The sequence below is a fragment of the Drosophila mojavensis genome, unplaced genomic scaffold, assembly GCF_018153725.1.
Source record: "Drosophila mojavensis isolate 15081-1352.22 unplaced genomic scaffold, ASM1815372v1 contig_72, whole genome shotgun sequence".
NCBI lineage: Eukaryota > Metazoa > Arthropoda > Insecta > Diptera > Drosophilidae > Drosophila > Drosophila mojavensis.
Genome location: NW_025318897.1, coordinates 3,365,384 through 3,384,076, shown reverse-complemented (window position 1 = coordinate 3,384,076; position 18,693 = coordinate 3,365,384). Strand labels below are relative to the sequence as shown.

The window sequence follows — 18,693 nt, the reverse complement described above, 5'->3', positions numbered from 1 at the left end:
AGTATATACATATATTCTTTCCGTCTGTCCGTCCATCCGTCCGTCCGTCCGTATGAGCAAGCCGATCTCAGAAGATATATGAGCTAGAGCTACTAGCTGAAATTTGGCATGCAGTACAAGTTTATCTTATTTTTTGGATAACTCATCCGATAACTTTTTTATCGAGAATAATCGAAAAATCGATTTTTTTCAGCCTAATTTGAACACTTTTAGACCTAGAGACTTCAGATTCACTGTGTATATACTTTAGATAAATATGAAGAGTTTACAGATTTTGGATACCACGACCCCTTCGCCCCCAATTCTTAAAACCGTATTTCAAGTACTAGAGACACATTTTAACATTTGTATGATCACGCTCTGAAAGTTTCATAATGAAACTCCTACCAAAAGATAAATTATTCAACTAATAAATTCTCATAATATTGCCCACACTGCAGCGTAGCCCAAGCGCAGTCAGCAGAGCGCATGATTACACGTGCGTGTGGATGAGTGTGTATTCATGCTTGCATAAAAGAAATTCAGAATGAGTAGAATATCAGCTTGGAGGGTTCAGGGTATCTCCCAGTCGATCAGTCTCGACTGGAGCCGTCTTACTTGTTGAAATTGTGATGCAAAACTGAAATAGATTCACTGATGCAGCGCCATCTAGCAAAACTAAACCAAACCAACTGCTGATGTGATTCTAAGAATGAACACGTATAGGAAAACTGTTGTAGCTGCTGCAGTGCGTTTGTTAATTGGCAAAACATTAACATTAACATTTTTTACGTCGATTGACTTAACGAAATTTAATGAAACTTTCAGCTTATGACTCTATTGAATACATATTCTACATATTCTATTATTGAATATTTGACAAATTTAAAAAAATGAAAAATCATTCACAATTAGCTATACTGGCATCTGACTTGAACCACTAACCATAGAACGCATAGACCGGACAAGTAGTGTAAATCATTTTGCACATTTTTTTTTTCGAGCGTTAGCACCCCAGACAACTTCGTATTTACTCAGCTCCTCACTTTTAGGTTTGGGCTACGAAAATATACGAAAGCACAATCATTTCGCTTCATGCGCTCAACCAAAATGGTCAACATTTCATTTTAAATGCCTCTATGCTCTATTTATATACCCTGAACCCATTGAAAATGGGAAATCAAGGTATAATGGTTTTGTTGCTAGCTACTAAATTCCTTATGGGATGTGACTGAGTATTCTGCAGTTGGTAACGCCCGAGTGTAACCTTCTTATTTATTTTGGCTTAGTTTATAGGGAAGACAAATGTGATCGACAACAATTTTCATTATAAATCCTCAATAACTGGTTTCGTTTCCATTAAAATAAAAAATGGCCAATATAAAATGTATTTTTATAACTATATTATGGTACCTTCATTGTTGTTTTAAATAATGGTGTTAAGCAATAATACAAATAATTAATGCTCTTGAACCGAGACTAAGGACTTTATTTTTTTTATGTATATTATATATATTTAAACATTAACTGCATTCTGCAGTGAACTTTTATCATCGACAATAATATTAGCAGCTGCTGTGGTTGTATTAGAGCTAAGCAACTGCTTGGTTGATGAGCTCGATGAGTAGCTGTCACTAGAGCTTCGCGTAGATGCTGAATTACCACTTATCGGGCTGTCCAACATATCTGTAAATTTATACTGTATTTTAGATATATGGGTAGACATGTTTTAATAGCTTACCAGGAAGTGAGCTTATATTATTGCTCTTTAAATCAACTCCAGTACTAGCAGGAGCTACAGATTTAGGGCCAACAATATTACCCGCGGAAGTAGATTTTTTTTTTAGATTTTGATTTATTTTCACCATTGCGTTGAAACCTATCCCAGTAGCATTAAGTATATTCATATCGCAATTACCATGATTCAAAGCAGCGCAGCTACAACACAAGGAATCACCGCTCTTTACTCGCTCTGAAGAATACAACGGACTAAGTATATTGCTTTGAATGTCATCAGGTGTATAGTAATCAGAATCCTCAGCACTCAAGTTGGTTGCCAATAGACCTGGATCTTTCAGTGGCCCATTAGCATCGGTACGATCGAACCCATGTACATTGTGCTTCGTCGAAATATCATCATCACCATCAATATTAACGCTGATTGCGGTATCATTAACAGGGTCGTTTGTTACCATATCCTCGTTATCACTATTGTCGAGACTATCCAATACTAGCTTCACCGACTTATTTGAACTATTCTTGCTATGTGTCTCTGACGATAATAATGGTGACAGCTTTTCGCTCTCACTATCTTCATCTTCATCCTGCATGGCAGCGTTACTCTTCTGGTAATTTAGACCATTGCGTTCGTTGATTATATGCACATCCTGTTTCTCAGAAGATGAACGAAGTGTCTTGGGAGAAGGGCAGGTAGTCGGAGATTTTTTTGAATTACTTTCTATTTCCATCACTGAAAGAATGGAGCTATCTCCAGTAGTGTTAGTAAGCGTACCCACTTCATTGGTGGTGGTGCACGTAGAAACATTCTTTTTGCTCTTTGGCCGGCGTTGGCTACCTGATTTAATAGGCGAACCGGATTTTATGTCTTCACTTGTCAACGTTGAAGCGGCCATCGAAATACTGTCCATAATATCGTGATCACTTTTTCTATAGAAATATTTAAAAATAAAAATGGATTAGTCGTAGCTTAAATATGTATTTGTATATACACATATCATACATTAAGATAGGAATAAAACGTTGAAAATGGAAATATACAGTGGTTTTGTTAGCTCGAACACAAAAGTGGACCACATAAAAAATATGTTTTTTTGAACCGGAACCGACCACTATTTTACTCCTAAATTTCACTATAGCAAGCGGCGATCGTTAATATTAACAAAGCTCTAGTATCCAAAATCTATGTATTCGTCACACACATCCACATGTCCTCCATATGAACTCAATTACGCCACTAACCAGACAACACATAGACCGGACACGCAAAACAAATTTTTATACTCATTAGTATATTGGTTTTGTCCGTCTTGCTGTCCGTCCGTCTGTACGTCTGAACGCAATCTATTTCGGCGTTACTGAAGCTAGAGACTTGAAATTTGGAACACATACTCGTGTATATCCGATTTATAAAGTGTTAAAATTTTCCTGATCCGCCCACTAGGGCGTGGCACTAGGCGTGGCAAATCGGAAAATGCATTTTCCAAAATACCAGAAATCAAGTTTGTTGAAGAGTGCTATATTTTAAGCACTATTGATGCTAGAGACCTGAAATTTTGTATATATACGCGGGTTGACCACCCACGTCCAACGAGCTATGGTAGATATATGTCCGCCCATGGGGGGCATGGCAAACCGCAAAAGTTTATATCTCCTACAGTTTAAGAGCTAGAAACTTTAAATTTGGATAGTTGAATTACTGGTAGCCTCCTCTATCGATGCCCCAAAAATAATTTTAACGCCTCTTTAGGGGCGTGGCATATCGAAAAATACCATGTAATTTTCACTTTTTTTGAGCGTAAGAATTCAAATTTGGCATATATGCGTCAGCTATCTATGTATGTATTTGTACATATAAATAGGCCTAATAAATATTCATAATACGGAAAGAAACATTTTTATGAAATTCAATATATATATAAAAGAAGCTAAAATAACATAAATTTGCCATTTACAAAAAGAGTTTTCCGTGGGATTTGAACTCGCACCCATGCCAAATAGCATGTTTGTCAAAATAACTAAAATAAAGATCGCCGGCACTTCTGCCTACAGCACCACCGCTTCGTTTCGAACAACAATAGTTAAAACGAAATCACATTATTGTTATGACGCCATATAACAAAGAAAAGCCAGTGTAGCTGGCTGGAAATTCAAAAACAATGCAAAGACAAATCAATCGCAACGAGATTCTTAGAATATGCTAGAGTACGCATTTATGTCTGGCTGGAATGCTTGATGCTATGCGTGCAGACTTACATACATATATACATATGTATATATTTGCGTATATGTATTTGAGGGCTATTTAAGAAGAAACAAATTTAAACTTATAAAATTAATCGACTAAGAAAGAGAAAAGTATTAATTGCCATTCATTCAAGCTCGCACCTTCCCAATAAAATATCTATTTTATAAAAAACGAAATATGTATGAAAAAAAAAAATATCATCGAAGAGGCTAAAATAGAATAACTTAATAGCAGAGCGTCATCCGAAAAAACTACAGTAACGACTAGAAAATCCAGAAATCAATCGAAATTCTAAGAATGTGCTAAAAGGCGCGCTTCTCTCGGTATGCATAGAATAGACCATGAGTGTGTGCACATGTATAGGAAAATCGCGCTGATCTGCTGCTAGCTTGAAGTCGGTATCCAAAATATGGATATAAATATATAATCAAAATCAAAATTGTATAAATGATATAGTATGTAATTTGAAAATCCTAGCTGCAATGATTCAATGATGATAGCAATAGCTATAGATGATTTTCCAATTTTAATGGGATCATGCCCTGTTTTTTGTTGCGCACTAGACTTGAAAATTGCACTATATACTCTGGTTGACAGTGTTTGGGCTGTGAATGAGTATTCTGCAATCGGTATCGCCCGACTGCAACGTTCTTACTTGTTTACAGCAAAAAATGTTAAGTTGGCGGACCACTACACTTTGTAATTGGTCGGGTCGGTCGCTGGAGGCTCGGGCAGTGCATTTCAAAAACAGTGCGCTGCTAACGTCCCGTTGGTCCCGTTGTAATATAAAGTACAGCTTTGCGCTATTTGTCCTACTCTCTCTCAATCTCTCTCTCGCTTTCTCAGGTCATCATTAATCTCATGAAATACGACAAACTTTTGGGTGAGGGGGTGGAAATAGGTGTGGGGAGTAAATTTTAACAAAATCCGAAATTGTATAAAATGCAAATTTTAAATGTATACATTTTAAATTTGGAAGCTCTAACTCATATATCTTCTGAGATCGACGCGTTCATACATACGGACAGACGGACAGACAGACGGACAGGGCCAAATCGACTCAGCTCGTCGCCCTGATCAAGAATATATATACTTTGTGGGGTCTGCCACGCCGCCTTCTGCCTGTTACATACTTTTAACAAAACCATTATACCCTGATTTCCCATTTTCAATGGGTTCAGGGTATAAAAGTTCTCGTGATACACTAAGCCTGATGTCAGAGTGGCCACGATAAGCGATGCGATGCTATAAGCGATAATTATCGCAGCGATCTGCAAAGCGATGACATGACAGAGTGAAAGCTATTCGCAAAGAGAGAAACATTGCGAGTATTCAAATTGTAGTCATTGCGAGTGTTCAAATTTTAGTCTCAGTCGCAATGTTTTCTGAAAAATAGCAACGGGATCCATCCAATGCTATCAATACTTTTGATTATTGACAGTTTAAGTATAATTGAGAGTAAATACATATATACAAATATAAATAGGTTTGAATCAAACTGTTATTAAAGCTTGAATTGCGAAAAAGAACATGCTTCACCGACTAAGCAACGGATATTTAAGCTCAGAACGCAACAAAAACACACGTATCAGAAAAGCATTTTCATGCGATAAATGCGATGCTATAAGTGATATTTATCGCAATGGTCTGCAAAGTGATGACATGACAGTGAAAGCTATCCGCAAAGAAAGAAACATTGCGAGTATTCAAATTGTAGTAATTGCGAGTGTTCAAATTGTAGTCTCAGTCGCAATGCTTTCATGAAAAATAGCAACTGGATCCATCCACTAAATGAAATCCGTGGAAACAAGTAAGAGAGCTCTAGTCGAGACTGCTCGACTACGAGATCCCCTGAACCCTTCGAGCAATAGTTATTTCAATCATTTTTCGCATCTTTCTGCTTACACAACACACACACACACATGCCAATTGGTGGCCCAAATACAGAGTGCCTGCAATAGCAGCATGTTACGCCGCAAGCAGTTCACGCGACAACAAGAGCCTACGTATTGTGTAAGAGGGAGGCGAGAAGAAGCTATCAACGTCTACATTTTTCGAAAAACAATTAACTTACCAGGCAGCTAGAAGACATTGAAGAAGGCCATTCGGGCAAGCAAAAGAGAATGCTTTCTAGAGTTGTGCGACTCAGCCGAATATGACCCTTGGGGCAGGGCATATAAGACAGTAGTTAAAAGACTATACGCAGGTAAACAGGTGCAGCCGACGGATCGTCTGGAGCTTAAATCGATTGTGGAAACGCTCTTTCCAGAAAGATTAAGCTCCATTCATGCCCCGGAGTCCGAGTCTGCTAATCAGGGCTCAATGAGCACTCAAATTGTTTTAGTTACAGACGAAGAAATCTTAGTAGCTCTCAGAGGTCTTAGAACCAACACAGCTCTAGGGCCGGACGGGATCCCAAATCGTGCGCTAAAGCCTCTTAGACACCATAGGAAAGGTGTTTGAGAAATTGATCTGCTCTAGACTGGAGACTGCTATTGCTAGCGCCGGGGGCCTATCACCAAATTAATTTGGATTCCGGAAGGCCCGGTCAACAACGGATGCTCTAGAAAAAGTTGTTGGCCTGGCAACTTCCGCCATCCAAGGCACCAGATGGAGGCACGGGACGAAGCAATACTGCATCATCGCGACCCTGGACGTTAAGAATGCCTTCAACACAGCTAGTTGGGATATGTTACTGAAAGCGCTGTCACAATATAATATCCCTAAATATCTAAAGGAGATAATAAAGAGCTACTTCAGAGGAAGAACACTGGTATACAACACGAGGGTCCTTAAACTCATACAGTGTCAGCTGGAGTACCCCAAGGCTCAGTCCTGGGGCCTCTCCTATGGAATATCATTATCGACGGCGTACTGCGCTTGGAACTACCAACAGGTGCGCACACCATTGGCTTTGCTGATGATGTGGCTGTCGTCGCCATAGGCAAGGAGCTTAAAGATACAAACAATATGTGCAGCGAAAGTATCAATCGCATACGAAGCGGGTTGACAGGAGCTGGGCTCGAGCTAGCGGCGCACAAGACGGAAATCGTCCTAGTAAGCAGTCGCAAAAAGTGGAGACTGTCAATATAAGGATAGGCAGCGTTACCATCGCGTCAAAGAGGGCGTCATGGCGTCATGTTAGACACAAGATTAACTTACCGCGAGCACTTAGAATATGTGCATAAAAAGGCAGCTGATTCTTGTAGAGCTCTCTCAAGAATTATTCTTAACACGCGGGGACCTAAACAGCAACGACGTGTTCTTCTAATGAGCGTCACTAGGTCTTTCATCCTCTATCCCGCGCCAATATGGTCAAGAGCGATGGCAACGCCGAGCTACAGCCGGGGCATTTGCGCGATCTACAGACTGAGCGCAATCAGAGTCAGCTGCGCTTTCAGGACTATCTCCGATGATGCGGCGCTTGTCATGGCATGTCATGGCATGGTGCCACTGGAGTACCTGGTCGCCGAAGCCGTGGAGCGGGATTCGCACGCGCCTGTGCGACACAGCGCTATCAGGGCGAACAGCATTGCACGATGGCAAAGAAAGTGGAATAGCTCAGCTAAAGGGCGGTGGACGCACAAGCTCATCCCGGAGCTCGAGCCATGGGTTAACCGCAAACACGGCGAGGTTAACTTCTACCTTTCGCAGATCCTCTCGGGCCATGGATGCTTTCGGAGTTATTTGAAGCGCTTTGGTCACGAGGAATCTGGCGAGTGGCCCTGGTGCGGGCGAGGGCATGTGGAAGACGCCAACCACATCCTTTTCGTATATGGACGGTTCAACGCCATGCTGGAATCGGAGGAAGCTTGAGAATTAACAAGCACCTTCGCGACCACAGTGATGATGGAGATCCGCAGAGTCGAGCGAATAAGAAGACGAGCTGTCCCAGGCTAAGGTAGCGAATAGTGCTTGCGAAGCAATGCTTTACGGCCATCCCGCAAGCATCGCGTGCTATCCTAGCCACCACACAACCTGCAACTTGTAATATAATAAGATTGTCAATAAACGAATATCTATATATATAAAAGAGAGTTGTGTAAAAGTGTCCAAACACTTATAACTTGATATGTGCTGGACCAATTTTCATGGTTTTTGATTTGTTGGATTTGTCTCCGCCCCGAGTAGGTCAGTAGATCTTTAAAATACTGAAAAAATTTGACGAATACTTGAAAACGCAGTGACAGTTTCGGTCATTTTTTTTCCAAATCAAAAAGAAAAGTATCGAGCAGACCTGACTATTCAACACAAAAAAAAACAAGTAAGAAAGCTCTAGTCGAGACTACTCGACTACGAGATCCCCTGAACCCTTGGAGCAATAGCTATTTCAATAATTTTTCGCGTCTTACAGCTTACACAAGAAACACGCACACACACACACACGCGCACGCACGCACGCACACACAGGCAAACATACACATACACACACATACATACACACATACACACACACATACACAAACAATTACATACATATACACACACACAAGCATAAACACGCATGGGCGGCAGTGAGCGCTTACTATGAGAACTTAATTGCTTAATAACTTTTTTGTGGACGTATGATCATCATGAAACTTTCAGATTATGATTATGACATGGATATGCATGTAATTGCCAAAGCACAAGTCTCTAGTATTTGAAATACGCTTTTTACAAAAGTGAGGGTGAGGGGGTGAATTTAAGGGTGGGGGGTAAATTTTAACAAAAACCGAAATTGTATAAATTGCATATAGGCATACATTAAAATTTTGAGACTCTAGCAATAAAGGTGTAGAAGATATAATTTTATAACTGGTTTTCGATAAGGTTTTTTATCGATAAAAAAAGATCGGGATGAGTTATCGATTTTTAATGATAAACTTGATATGCGCGCTGTAATTACGAACATTTAAAAAAAAATTTGAAGTCTCTAGCTCTTATATCTTCTGAAATCGACGCGTTCATACATACGGACAGACGGACAGACGGACAGACGGACGGACGGACAGACGGACAGACGGACAGACAGACGGACAGGGCCAAATCAACTCAGCTCGTCGCCCTGATCAAGAATATATATACTTTATGGGGTCTGCCACGCCTCCTTCTGCCTGTTACATACATTTCAACAAAACCATTATACCCTGATTTCCCATTGAAAATGGGTTCAGGGTATAAAAAAAAAAAAAAAAAGACTATTAAAAAAAATAATTTTTTTTTTCTAAATCAAAAAGAACAAGTAAGAAAACTCTAGTCGAGAGTGCTCGACTAGATACTACCCTGAACCCAACATATAAAAATGCCCATTTAGTATGGCTGAAAATTCAATTTCGATGTATTTAAAAATATAAATAAAATATCAAACTCATTTAATAATATATAAAAATATTTTGAAACAATTAAAAAAGTTAACATCAGTTGTACCGATCGGGATTCGAACCACAACTTCTCGATCGAGCGTCATGCAGCTAACACACCACGCCACCTCACTCCTGCTAGTGGCGCTGGCAAAACTCAAATAGATTCACTGCTGGTGCGCCACCTACCAAAACTAAACGAAACTAACAGCTGATGTGATTCAACGAATGTTTCTAGAAGAAGTTTGAATGTATGTGTGGCACACGCATACGATGCTGTTGTAGCTGCTGCACGTGCGTTTGTTAATTGGCCAAATATTTGATTATTTTTTATTAATTTTTGACTGAACGGAATTTAATGAAACTTTCAGCATATGATCTACATATTATATTGAATATTTGAGAAATTTAAAAAAAAAAAGAAAAATCATTCACAATTAGCTATAGTGGCATCTGATTTGAACATGAATGTTTTTACTCGATAAAAACATAACGAGATTATTTATCGAATTTTAAAAGCAAATTCGACGTCCGCGCTGTATATACGGTCATTTAAAAAAAAAATTCAAGTCTCTAGCTCTTATATCTTCGGAAATCGACGCGTTCAAACATACGGACAGACGGACAGACAGACAGACGGACAGGGCCAAATCGACTCAGCTCGTCGCCCTGATCAAGAATATATATACTTTGTTGGGTCTGCCACGCCTCCTTCTGCCTGTTACATACATTTCAACAAAACCATTATACCCTGATTTCCCATTTTCAATGTTTTCAGGGTATACAAATATTTCAAATCAAAAATCTGCAAAAATCAAAAGATTAAAACCTGACTGTTCAAAAAATAAAAAAATTCAAAATTCGAAATTAAAAAAAAAAAGTTCATTATTAAAAAGTGTATTTTTGGCTTTTTATATTTTTGGACTTTTAAACTTTATAAATATTTCAAATCAAAAATCTGCAAAAATTAAAAAAAAATCAAAAGATTAAAACCTGACTAATCAAAAATAAATAAAAAATTCAAAATTAAAAAAAAAAAGTTAATTATTAAAAAGTGTATTTTTGGCTTTTTATATTTTTGGACTTTTAAACTTTATAAATAATAATTGTGCGCGTGCGTACAAAAGCTAAATATCTCGAAAGTTCAGGTATTTGTTTGTCTCAAACATAAATTTGTGTAAATTATTTATATTTATATTTCTCGATTGTTTTATATGGTTTTGTGCGAGGGCAGTATTACTATTAATAAAAATGCTGCGTCCTAGAAGATCTAATCTTTCCCGGCGGACCCATAATGCAATTAGGCAACGGAATATCGCGAGTCAATTATCTGACGAAGAGCGAGAAATCGCCCGAGAAAGGCGCCGCGTTAGTACCCAGCAAAGAAGGGCCTTAATTCGTGCTTCTCAAAGAGAGGCAGCCCGTGAAATGGCAATAAGAAATGGTTCAAGGATTGATTTGAATCGAGAAGCGTTTCGATATGATTGCACCATTGACTATAGCTTGAATCGTTTAGTTTGCATTGGTCCAATGCAAATTTTATAATTCAAAATAAAATCGTTGGTACTCTGTATTCATTCAAATCTATCGACTGTGTAACAAACGAAGAAGAAGCCACTAATTATCCAACTGAATTTTTGAACTCCTTGGATGTGCCTGGTTTACCACCGCACAATTTACAACTGAAGGTTGGCTCGGTAGTTATCATGCTTAGAAATTTAAACCAACCAAAACTGTGCAATGGAACGCGTTTGGTGATAAGAAAACTGATGAGCAATGTGATTACGCGTCGATACTCAAAGGAAAATTTAAAGATAAGGAAGTTCTTATTCCTAGGATTCCGATGATCTCAACAGATATGCCCTTTGAATTTAAACGAATTCAATTCCCGCTTCGTCTTGCCTTCGCCATGACGATCAACAAGTCACAGGGCCAATCTTTGACTATTTGTGGCCTCAATCTAGAAAATGCGTGTTTTTCTCATGGTCAATTGTACGTGGCATGCTCACGTGTTGGCAAACCATCCGCATTATTTGTTCTTGCACCCGACCAAAAAACGAAGAATGTCGTTTACCACAAGGTGCTTGAATCAAAATACGATTAATAAATTAATCAGAGTGTATCCCAACCTGAACAACATAGCTTTCAACGATTTTTTACCTAGAAATAATATAGAGGGCAATGCAACGTTTGCCGGGCCAGCTAGTATAAAAATAAAAAAAGAAACACACACACACAAGCACCCACGCCTAATCACGCATGGGCTGCAGTGTGCGCTTACTATGAGAATTTAATTGTTTAATAACTTTTTTTGTAGATGTACTTTCTTCATGAAACTTTAAAATTATGATAACATCATGGATATGCATGCATGCTAAACCACAAGTCTCTAGTATTTGAAATACGTTTTTTACCAATATGTATATATATATATATAAAAAAAATATATATATAAAATGCATATACATATACAGTTTGGCAAGAAAGTGTTTACACACAGGGAAAAAATTTGAATTTTTTACTTTGAAGCGAAATATAAGCAGTAAGAATATGCATATTCAATTTTTTTAAAATGAAAGTAGGTATATTAGACTATAAACTATATTAGTAAGTAAAAAAAATTACAATATGTTTCCATTAACAAAAGAAAATAACAAAAAACAAAAGAAGTAACAAAAATCAGCTGACAAGAAAGTGTTTACACAACTAAAACAATTAATTCATTATAATGTTTTAACTACTTTTTAGTTAAAACTAATACTTTTTTTGGCCACCGTTTCTGACATATTCCACTGGGATATTTCGCCATTCCTCCAAAACAATGGTTTTCAGCTCAGTTTTATTCTTTGGATGCCTCTTGGCGGTTCTCTTCTTCAGATAAGCCCACAAATTCTCAATGAGGCTTAAGTCCGGGCCTTTAGTTTGCGTATCCAACACATTTTTTCAGTTATAAAGTAGCCAGCACCTCACAATATGCGCCTTATGTTTGGGATCATTGTCTTGATAAAACCTTATAGTTGTTTTGCCATTGACAAAGAATCCAAATTTGTTGGCACTGGTTACTAAATGTGTGCGCAAAATGTCAAAATACTGTCCAACATCCATGGTGTTCTCAATAAAACATAGATATCCAACTGCTTTGCTTGAGATGCACCTCCAGACCATTACCGAAAGCTTTCAAAAATCAACAGTCGGTATTATATTTTTCTTCTCGAGGGCTTTTAGGGGCTTGCGCCACTCTCTAGTTGGACCATTGTTATAATATACCATCATTTTGGATTCATCGCAAAATATTACATCATCCCGATATGAATCTGGCTGATTTCCGTGCATTTCAGCAAACGTTAGACGCTTTTGAGCGTGATCTGCCGACATCAGTGTTTTTTTCCGGACTAGTCGGGACGACAGATCATTACTTTTTGTATTGCTCTTCTGACACTTTCCCGGGAAATGGTTATGCTACACTCCTCCTTCAGCTCACTGGCAAGCATCCTGGTCAAAATAGTTGGTTTCTCGTCCATTTTGCTGAGCATAATTCGCTCTGCCCTGGGTGATAATAGATGAGGGCGTCCTTTAACTTTAACCTTTAACCTTTAACTCAAGCCTATCCTCTTTTTTTGCACGGCTTAGTATATTATATACTGAAATCCATTGTTTTGGAGGAATGGCGAAACATCCCAGTGGAATATGTCAGAAAAAAGTATTAGTTTTAACTAAAAAGTAGTTAAAACATTATAATGAATTAATTGTTTATAGTCTAATATACCTACTTTCATTTTTAAAAAATTGAATATGCATATTCTTACTGCTTTTATTTCGCTTCAAAGTAAAAAATTCAAATTTTTTCCCTGTGTGTAAACACTTTCTTGCCAAACTGTACATTTAAAATTTAGAGACTCTTGCTTTAAAGATGTAGGAGATTTAATTTTAAAACTGATTTTCGATAAGGATTTTAATCGATAAAAAATATTTTTTGTGATAAAGGATAAGGACATTTACAACAAAACCATTATACCCTGATTTCCCATTTTCAATGGGTTCAGTGTATAACAAGTAAGAAAACTCTAGTCGAGAGTGCTGCGTTGGCGCGCATAATGAAAAAGTTTTCGCGACGAGCATGCACACACACACTTACAGTACTATGAGCATTTGTATGCCTGTGTGCGAGGCTCTTGCTGGCTGTAGCAATTTTAAGGCCCAGCATTTGCATTTGGTTGATCTTGTGAACTGCTCACAGTTACATACATATGTTTGATGTATTTGATTATTTTTATACCCTGAACCCATTTTCAATGGGAAATCATGGTATAATGGTTTTGTAGAAATGTATGTAACAGGCAGAAGGAGGCGTGGCAGACCCCAGAAAGTATATATATTCTTGATCAGGGCGACGAGCTGAGTTGATTTGGCCCTGTCCGTCTGTCTGTCCATATGTATGAACGCGTCGATTTTTAAAATGCCCGTAATTACAGCGCGCATATCAAGCTTATCATTAAAAATCGATAACTCATCCCGATCTTTTTTTTATCGATAAAAAACCCTATCGAAAACCAGGTTTAAAATTATATCTTCTACACCTTTATTGCTAGAGTCTCAAAATTTTTAATGTATGCTTATATGCAATTTATACAATTTCGGTTTTTGTTAAAATTTACCCCCACCCTTAAATTCACCCCCTCACCCTCACTTTTGTAAAAAGCGTATTTCAAATACTAGAGACTTGTGCTTTGGCAATTACATGCATATCCATGTTATAATCATAATCTGAAAGTTTCATGAAGATCGTACGTCCATTAAGCAATTAAGTTCTCATAGTAAGCGCTCACTGCCGCCCATGCGTGTTTATGCTTGTGTGTGTATATGTATGTAATTGTGTGTGTGTGTGTGTGTGTGTGTGTGTATGTGTGTGTATGTATGTGTGTTTATGTATGCCTGTGTGTGCGTGTGTGTGTGTGTGTGTGTGTGTGTGTGTGTGTGTGTGTGTGCGTGTTTCTTGTGTAAGCTGAAAGACGCGAAAAATTATTGAAATATCTATTGCTCCAAGGGTTCAGGGGATCTCGTAGTCGAGCAGTCTCGACTAGAGCTTTCTTACTTGTTTATTATTTTTTGACTTATCGGAATTTAATGAAACTTTCAGCATATGATCTACATATTATATTAAATATTTGACAAATTTAAAAAAATGAAAAATGATTCACAATTAGCTATAGTGGCACTATTCAAGTGTGTAGCTCTTATATCTTCGGAACATACGGACAGACAGACAGACGGACAGGGCCAAATCAACTCAGCTCGTCACTTTGATCAAGAATATATATACTTTGCGGGGTCTGCCACGCCTCCTTCTGCCTGTTACATACATTTCAACTAAACCATTATACCCTGATTTCACGTTGAAAATGGGTTCAATGTATAAAAAGAGTTGCATATACACAATTTAACTATAGGATCACGTTTTGAAAGTTTCATAAAGATAGTGTTACTACAAGAGAAATTATTCAGCTAATAAATTCTCATAATATTACCCACACTATAGCGCTGCCCAAGCGCACTCGCTGCTTACTGCAGAGTCAATACAACGCATGATTATACGTGCGTGTGGATGCGTGTTTATGCATGTGTACATAAAAGAAGTGCAGAATGAGTAGAAAATAAGCTTAGAGGGTTCAGGGTATCTCCTAGTCGAGCCTTCTCGACTGGAGCCTTCTTACATGTTTCATGAAAACATTGCGACTGAGAGTAAAATTTCTCTCTTTGCGGATAGTTATCACTCTGTCATCGCTTTGCTGACCGCTGCGATAATTATCGCATCGCCTATCGCGGCCACTCTGACATCGGCCTTATCATTTGCAGTTTAAGAAATCTCGGAGCAATGGCTCTCTATAGCAACTCAGGTAATCAAATTGATTAATGGGGTCCGCCATGCCTCCGTCCTTGATTTCCTATATTCAATGGGCTCAATGTTTTTTTTTTTTTTTTTTTTTTTTTTTTTTGAAATATGTTTCATGTTAACTCTGGAAGAATGTAGACGTGCTTCATAAAAATGCTCTACTTCAATAATTTTTTTGCTTATTTCCTCACATGAACAACACACACATACCTGGGACGAGACACATACTGTGGCGGACCATTCAAGGCTTCTATAAGTGAGACAGGTATATATCCAGGAGGAACATCTGGAGGGGTTGGCTCGCCAGACACTGTTGTTGGGGCATTCTGGTGCAGCATCTGCGTGCTAATTCCCTTTTGAACGGCTCGTATTTGTAAGAGTGCACGAAATGGCGCTCGACAGATGGGACAGTTATTGGCTTGGTAACGCAGAGAATCGGCACAAGAGTTACAGAGACAAAGATGTCGACAAGGCAAAATAAGTGTGTCACGGGTTTCGCTCATGCAAATAACGCACTCACTGCCATGATCGTCAATTTCTTCATCCATGGACGTTTTGTTTACTGCTTTGTTTTCAATGCCGTAGATCTCTTGCAGTAAGTAGCATAGACCGTCCACAAAAATTTTTTGCTTAAGTGCCCGTAGCACATAACTGCATGTTTCTGGGTGGTGGTCTATTACGCAAATTGTAGTATGTGACTGACGACATTCTTCATTGCCTTCTTCGATGACGCAATGTATAGCAACTGGGTATTGCTCGCGACCAGCATTGTATATAAGATCATCTTCGGGTATTACGTGTGGGTTAAATACATGGCTAGGTTGTGAAAAACATTGATTGATACCTTTTTCGTAATAGTACGTATCAGATGTCAGAGAATATCCATCGCGTGGCGTTAGTTTAATGCCACTGGAACCCACATCTTCTGTACAAAAGTAATATATAGTTATAGCACATTTTGCGTCGGAATCGAAGGTAAACTCAACATTGTAGTTTGGTGGCACTATCTCTGTCCCTTTATCAACTCCACCCATATTACAAAGAACGCTGCCGTCCACTTCCTCTATAGATGCAGTTTCCGTTAGTTTCTTATTTTTTTCATTTTGTTGCAAGGTCTCAACATCAGCACAGCTTGATATTTTCTCATTTGGTACTCTCACAAAACGCACAGATTCTTTTCTTATGTTGACGAGGCTCTTGAGAGTTTTCGTAGGTTCGTTAGCCTGTGGTGGCGGATATGGAAATGCTGTGGGGCGACTACCCAGGAAATTAAGATCCGCATTCTCACCAAATAAATATGACTCTGGTTGGGGCGTGTCAAATCGCTCACCACCCATTATAAAGTGGGTGCCGAAGAAATTTCCAATACGTGGTGGATATTTATAGGCATGATTGGTAATATGGTCAGCTTCCTCGACAGCTGCGTTTTGTCTACTTACAAAATTACCCATTTCTGCAGATATGCTTATTAGTTTCTAGCTTTCGTCCTGCACTGTTTTCTATTTTATCCTTAACTTACTATTTCCGTAGTGATGCTAAATCGGAACATCGATGTTTTCTTTATCGATACTAGTCGTTTGCTCGCAAATGTAAAAACACGATTGTGTGATAGTAGGGTATACAAAGCGAACAGCTGAATTGACAGCGTGACGTCATGATTTCAGAAAATGGTTAGAGCGCGCTTAACTTTGTATTAAAATCAAACAATTTTGACACTGTTGTTTGTCTTAAAACTAGTATAGTATATAGTATATGTGGATTCATTAATCAGACAATATAAGGGTTTTTGCTAATTTTATATTCTAAGTCGTTTTAGGCATTTTAGGCAGTTACTGACTTGAAATCCCTTGACTACTTATACTTTTGCATAGAACGGTTTAAACCTTACTATCTAAGGCTTTAGTTTGTAAAAATAAATATTTACTACTAAGTTTTATGAATTTCCCATCAATCCGTATCAACATACATTTGTACTAATTTCATTCATTATATTACGAATATGATGGCTATAGATTATTTAGGCAGATTACATGTTTCCGGAAATTTCTGACATGATAGCAGGTGTGAGCGGCACCTTTATTGATGAAGCTTCAACATGTACTATATTTGAATGTGCAAGTAAATAGGCATAAATAAACATTACTGATGGCGAAAACTCAGATAAAATTCAAACATTCCTGCTGACATATTGGACATTTTGGCGGGAGGCATCTCAGTTCATTCCATTATATACGAAGTTTCTTTATTATAGGGTAATAATATTAGTAACTGGCCATTTTTATGGTATTTACTATTAAAATTTGGTCATATATACCACTAACCTAAACCTAACGAAAAGCACTGACCAGAGGACACGTAGACTAGACATGTAGAACAAATTTTTCTACAGCAGAAAATGTTAAGTTGGTCGACGACTATACTTCGTATTTGCTCGGCTAGGTCGCTGGAGGTTCGAGCAGTGAAAATATTGCACGTCAAAGTCAGTGCGCTGCAAGCTAGAGCTGTAAAACTATCGATGGTTGCAACATTCAATAGTTTCGATTGTTTTACAACAATTATTCAATAGCATCGATAGTACTATCGAAAGTATTTTCAAGTTCAAAAACAAACTAAATAAATGCATATTTAAAAGTAAAAATAATAATGAGATCCTTCATGGACTACAACAACATGTCCACATGCTTAGCTTTTAAGGCAGCTCGTCGTTCCGTGATAATCTGTCCAGCCACCAACACCAACGAAAATTTACCTACAAATAAATACTTATTTTTTACTTAATTGCTTCTTAAGCTAGGTACACACGATGCAAACAATTTGCAGCAAGTTGAAAATAATTTGCACAAATGTTCACACCAATGCAAATATTGCATGCAAATTACTTGCTGCAATCAATTTTTATTTTGCACGCAAACATGGCTATTTCGTTCAATATATTGCATTAATGTCTGCACAACAATCGAGAGCTGCTGCTGTTGCTATATTAGCAATTTTGATAAAAAAAAATAAAATAAAAATGAGAAGATCAAAGTCTGCAAAAAACAAAAAAAGTTTTGGGTGAAAGAGTGGATTTCTAAAAGAGATGAACAAGGAGTGCATCAGAACCTTTTAAAAGAGCTACAATATGGTGATAAAAAAACTATTACAATTTTCGCATGTCAGTCAGTTTTTTCAATTTTTTATTAGAAAAAGTACATTTTTTTTTAGCAATTTCGCGATAAGCCTTTTGCTTTTTATAATTACTTTTAGTCTGCTGACGAAACATCCCATAAAACTCAAAAATTCTCTTACAATTCAATTAATTCAATCGTTTTCTCGCGATCCCACATTTTGCTTTGCTTGCTGCAATATTGCGGCTGAAAGCAAACAGCACATGCAAACAAGCAAACAACTGACTCAACCAAGCTAACGGCAAAATTCTGTGTTCAGACGACAAGTAAAAAAAGGTTACCGCAAACAGTATTTGCAAATTTTTTATTTGCAGCAAAATGTTTGCACTC

The 18,693-nt window shown here is 37.9% G+C and overlaps 1 protein-coding gene across 3 annotated transcripts; it reads right to left on the bottom strand.

Annotated features, from left to right (window-relative positions):
* Positions 1–1,438: 1,438 nt before the first annotated feature.
* On the bottom strand, positions 1,439–16,739 carry LOC6585872 (E3 ubiquitin-protein ligase MGRN1). Of its 3 annotated transcripts, XM_044009343.1 has the most exons (4): positions 16,041–16,739; positions 15,407–15,980; positions 1,721–2,646; positions 1,439–1,665 (listed from the first exon to the last, which is right to left on the bottom strand). In XM_044009343.1, exons 1-4 carry the CDS (start codon positions 16,645–16,647, stop codon positions 1,496–1,498), a joined length of 2,277 nt encoding a protein of 758 aa, XP_043865278.1. In that variant the 5' UTR covers positions 16,648–16,739; the 3' UTR covers positions 1,439–1,495. The 3 variants fall into 3 exon arrangements, with proteins under 3 accessions (XP_043865278.1, XP_002011496.1, XP_043865280.1); XM_002011460.4 differs by having other exon boundaries at positions 15,407–16,738; XM_044009345.1 differs by lacking the exon at positions 15,407–15,980 and having other exon boundaries at positions 16,636–16,734.
* Positions 16,740–18,693: the final 1,954 nt, after the last annotated feature.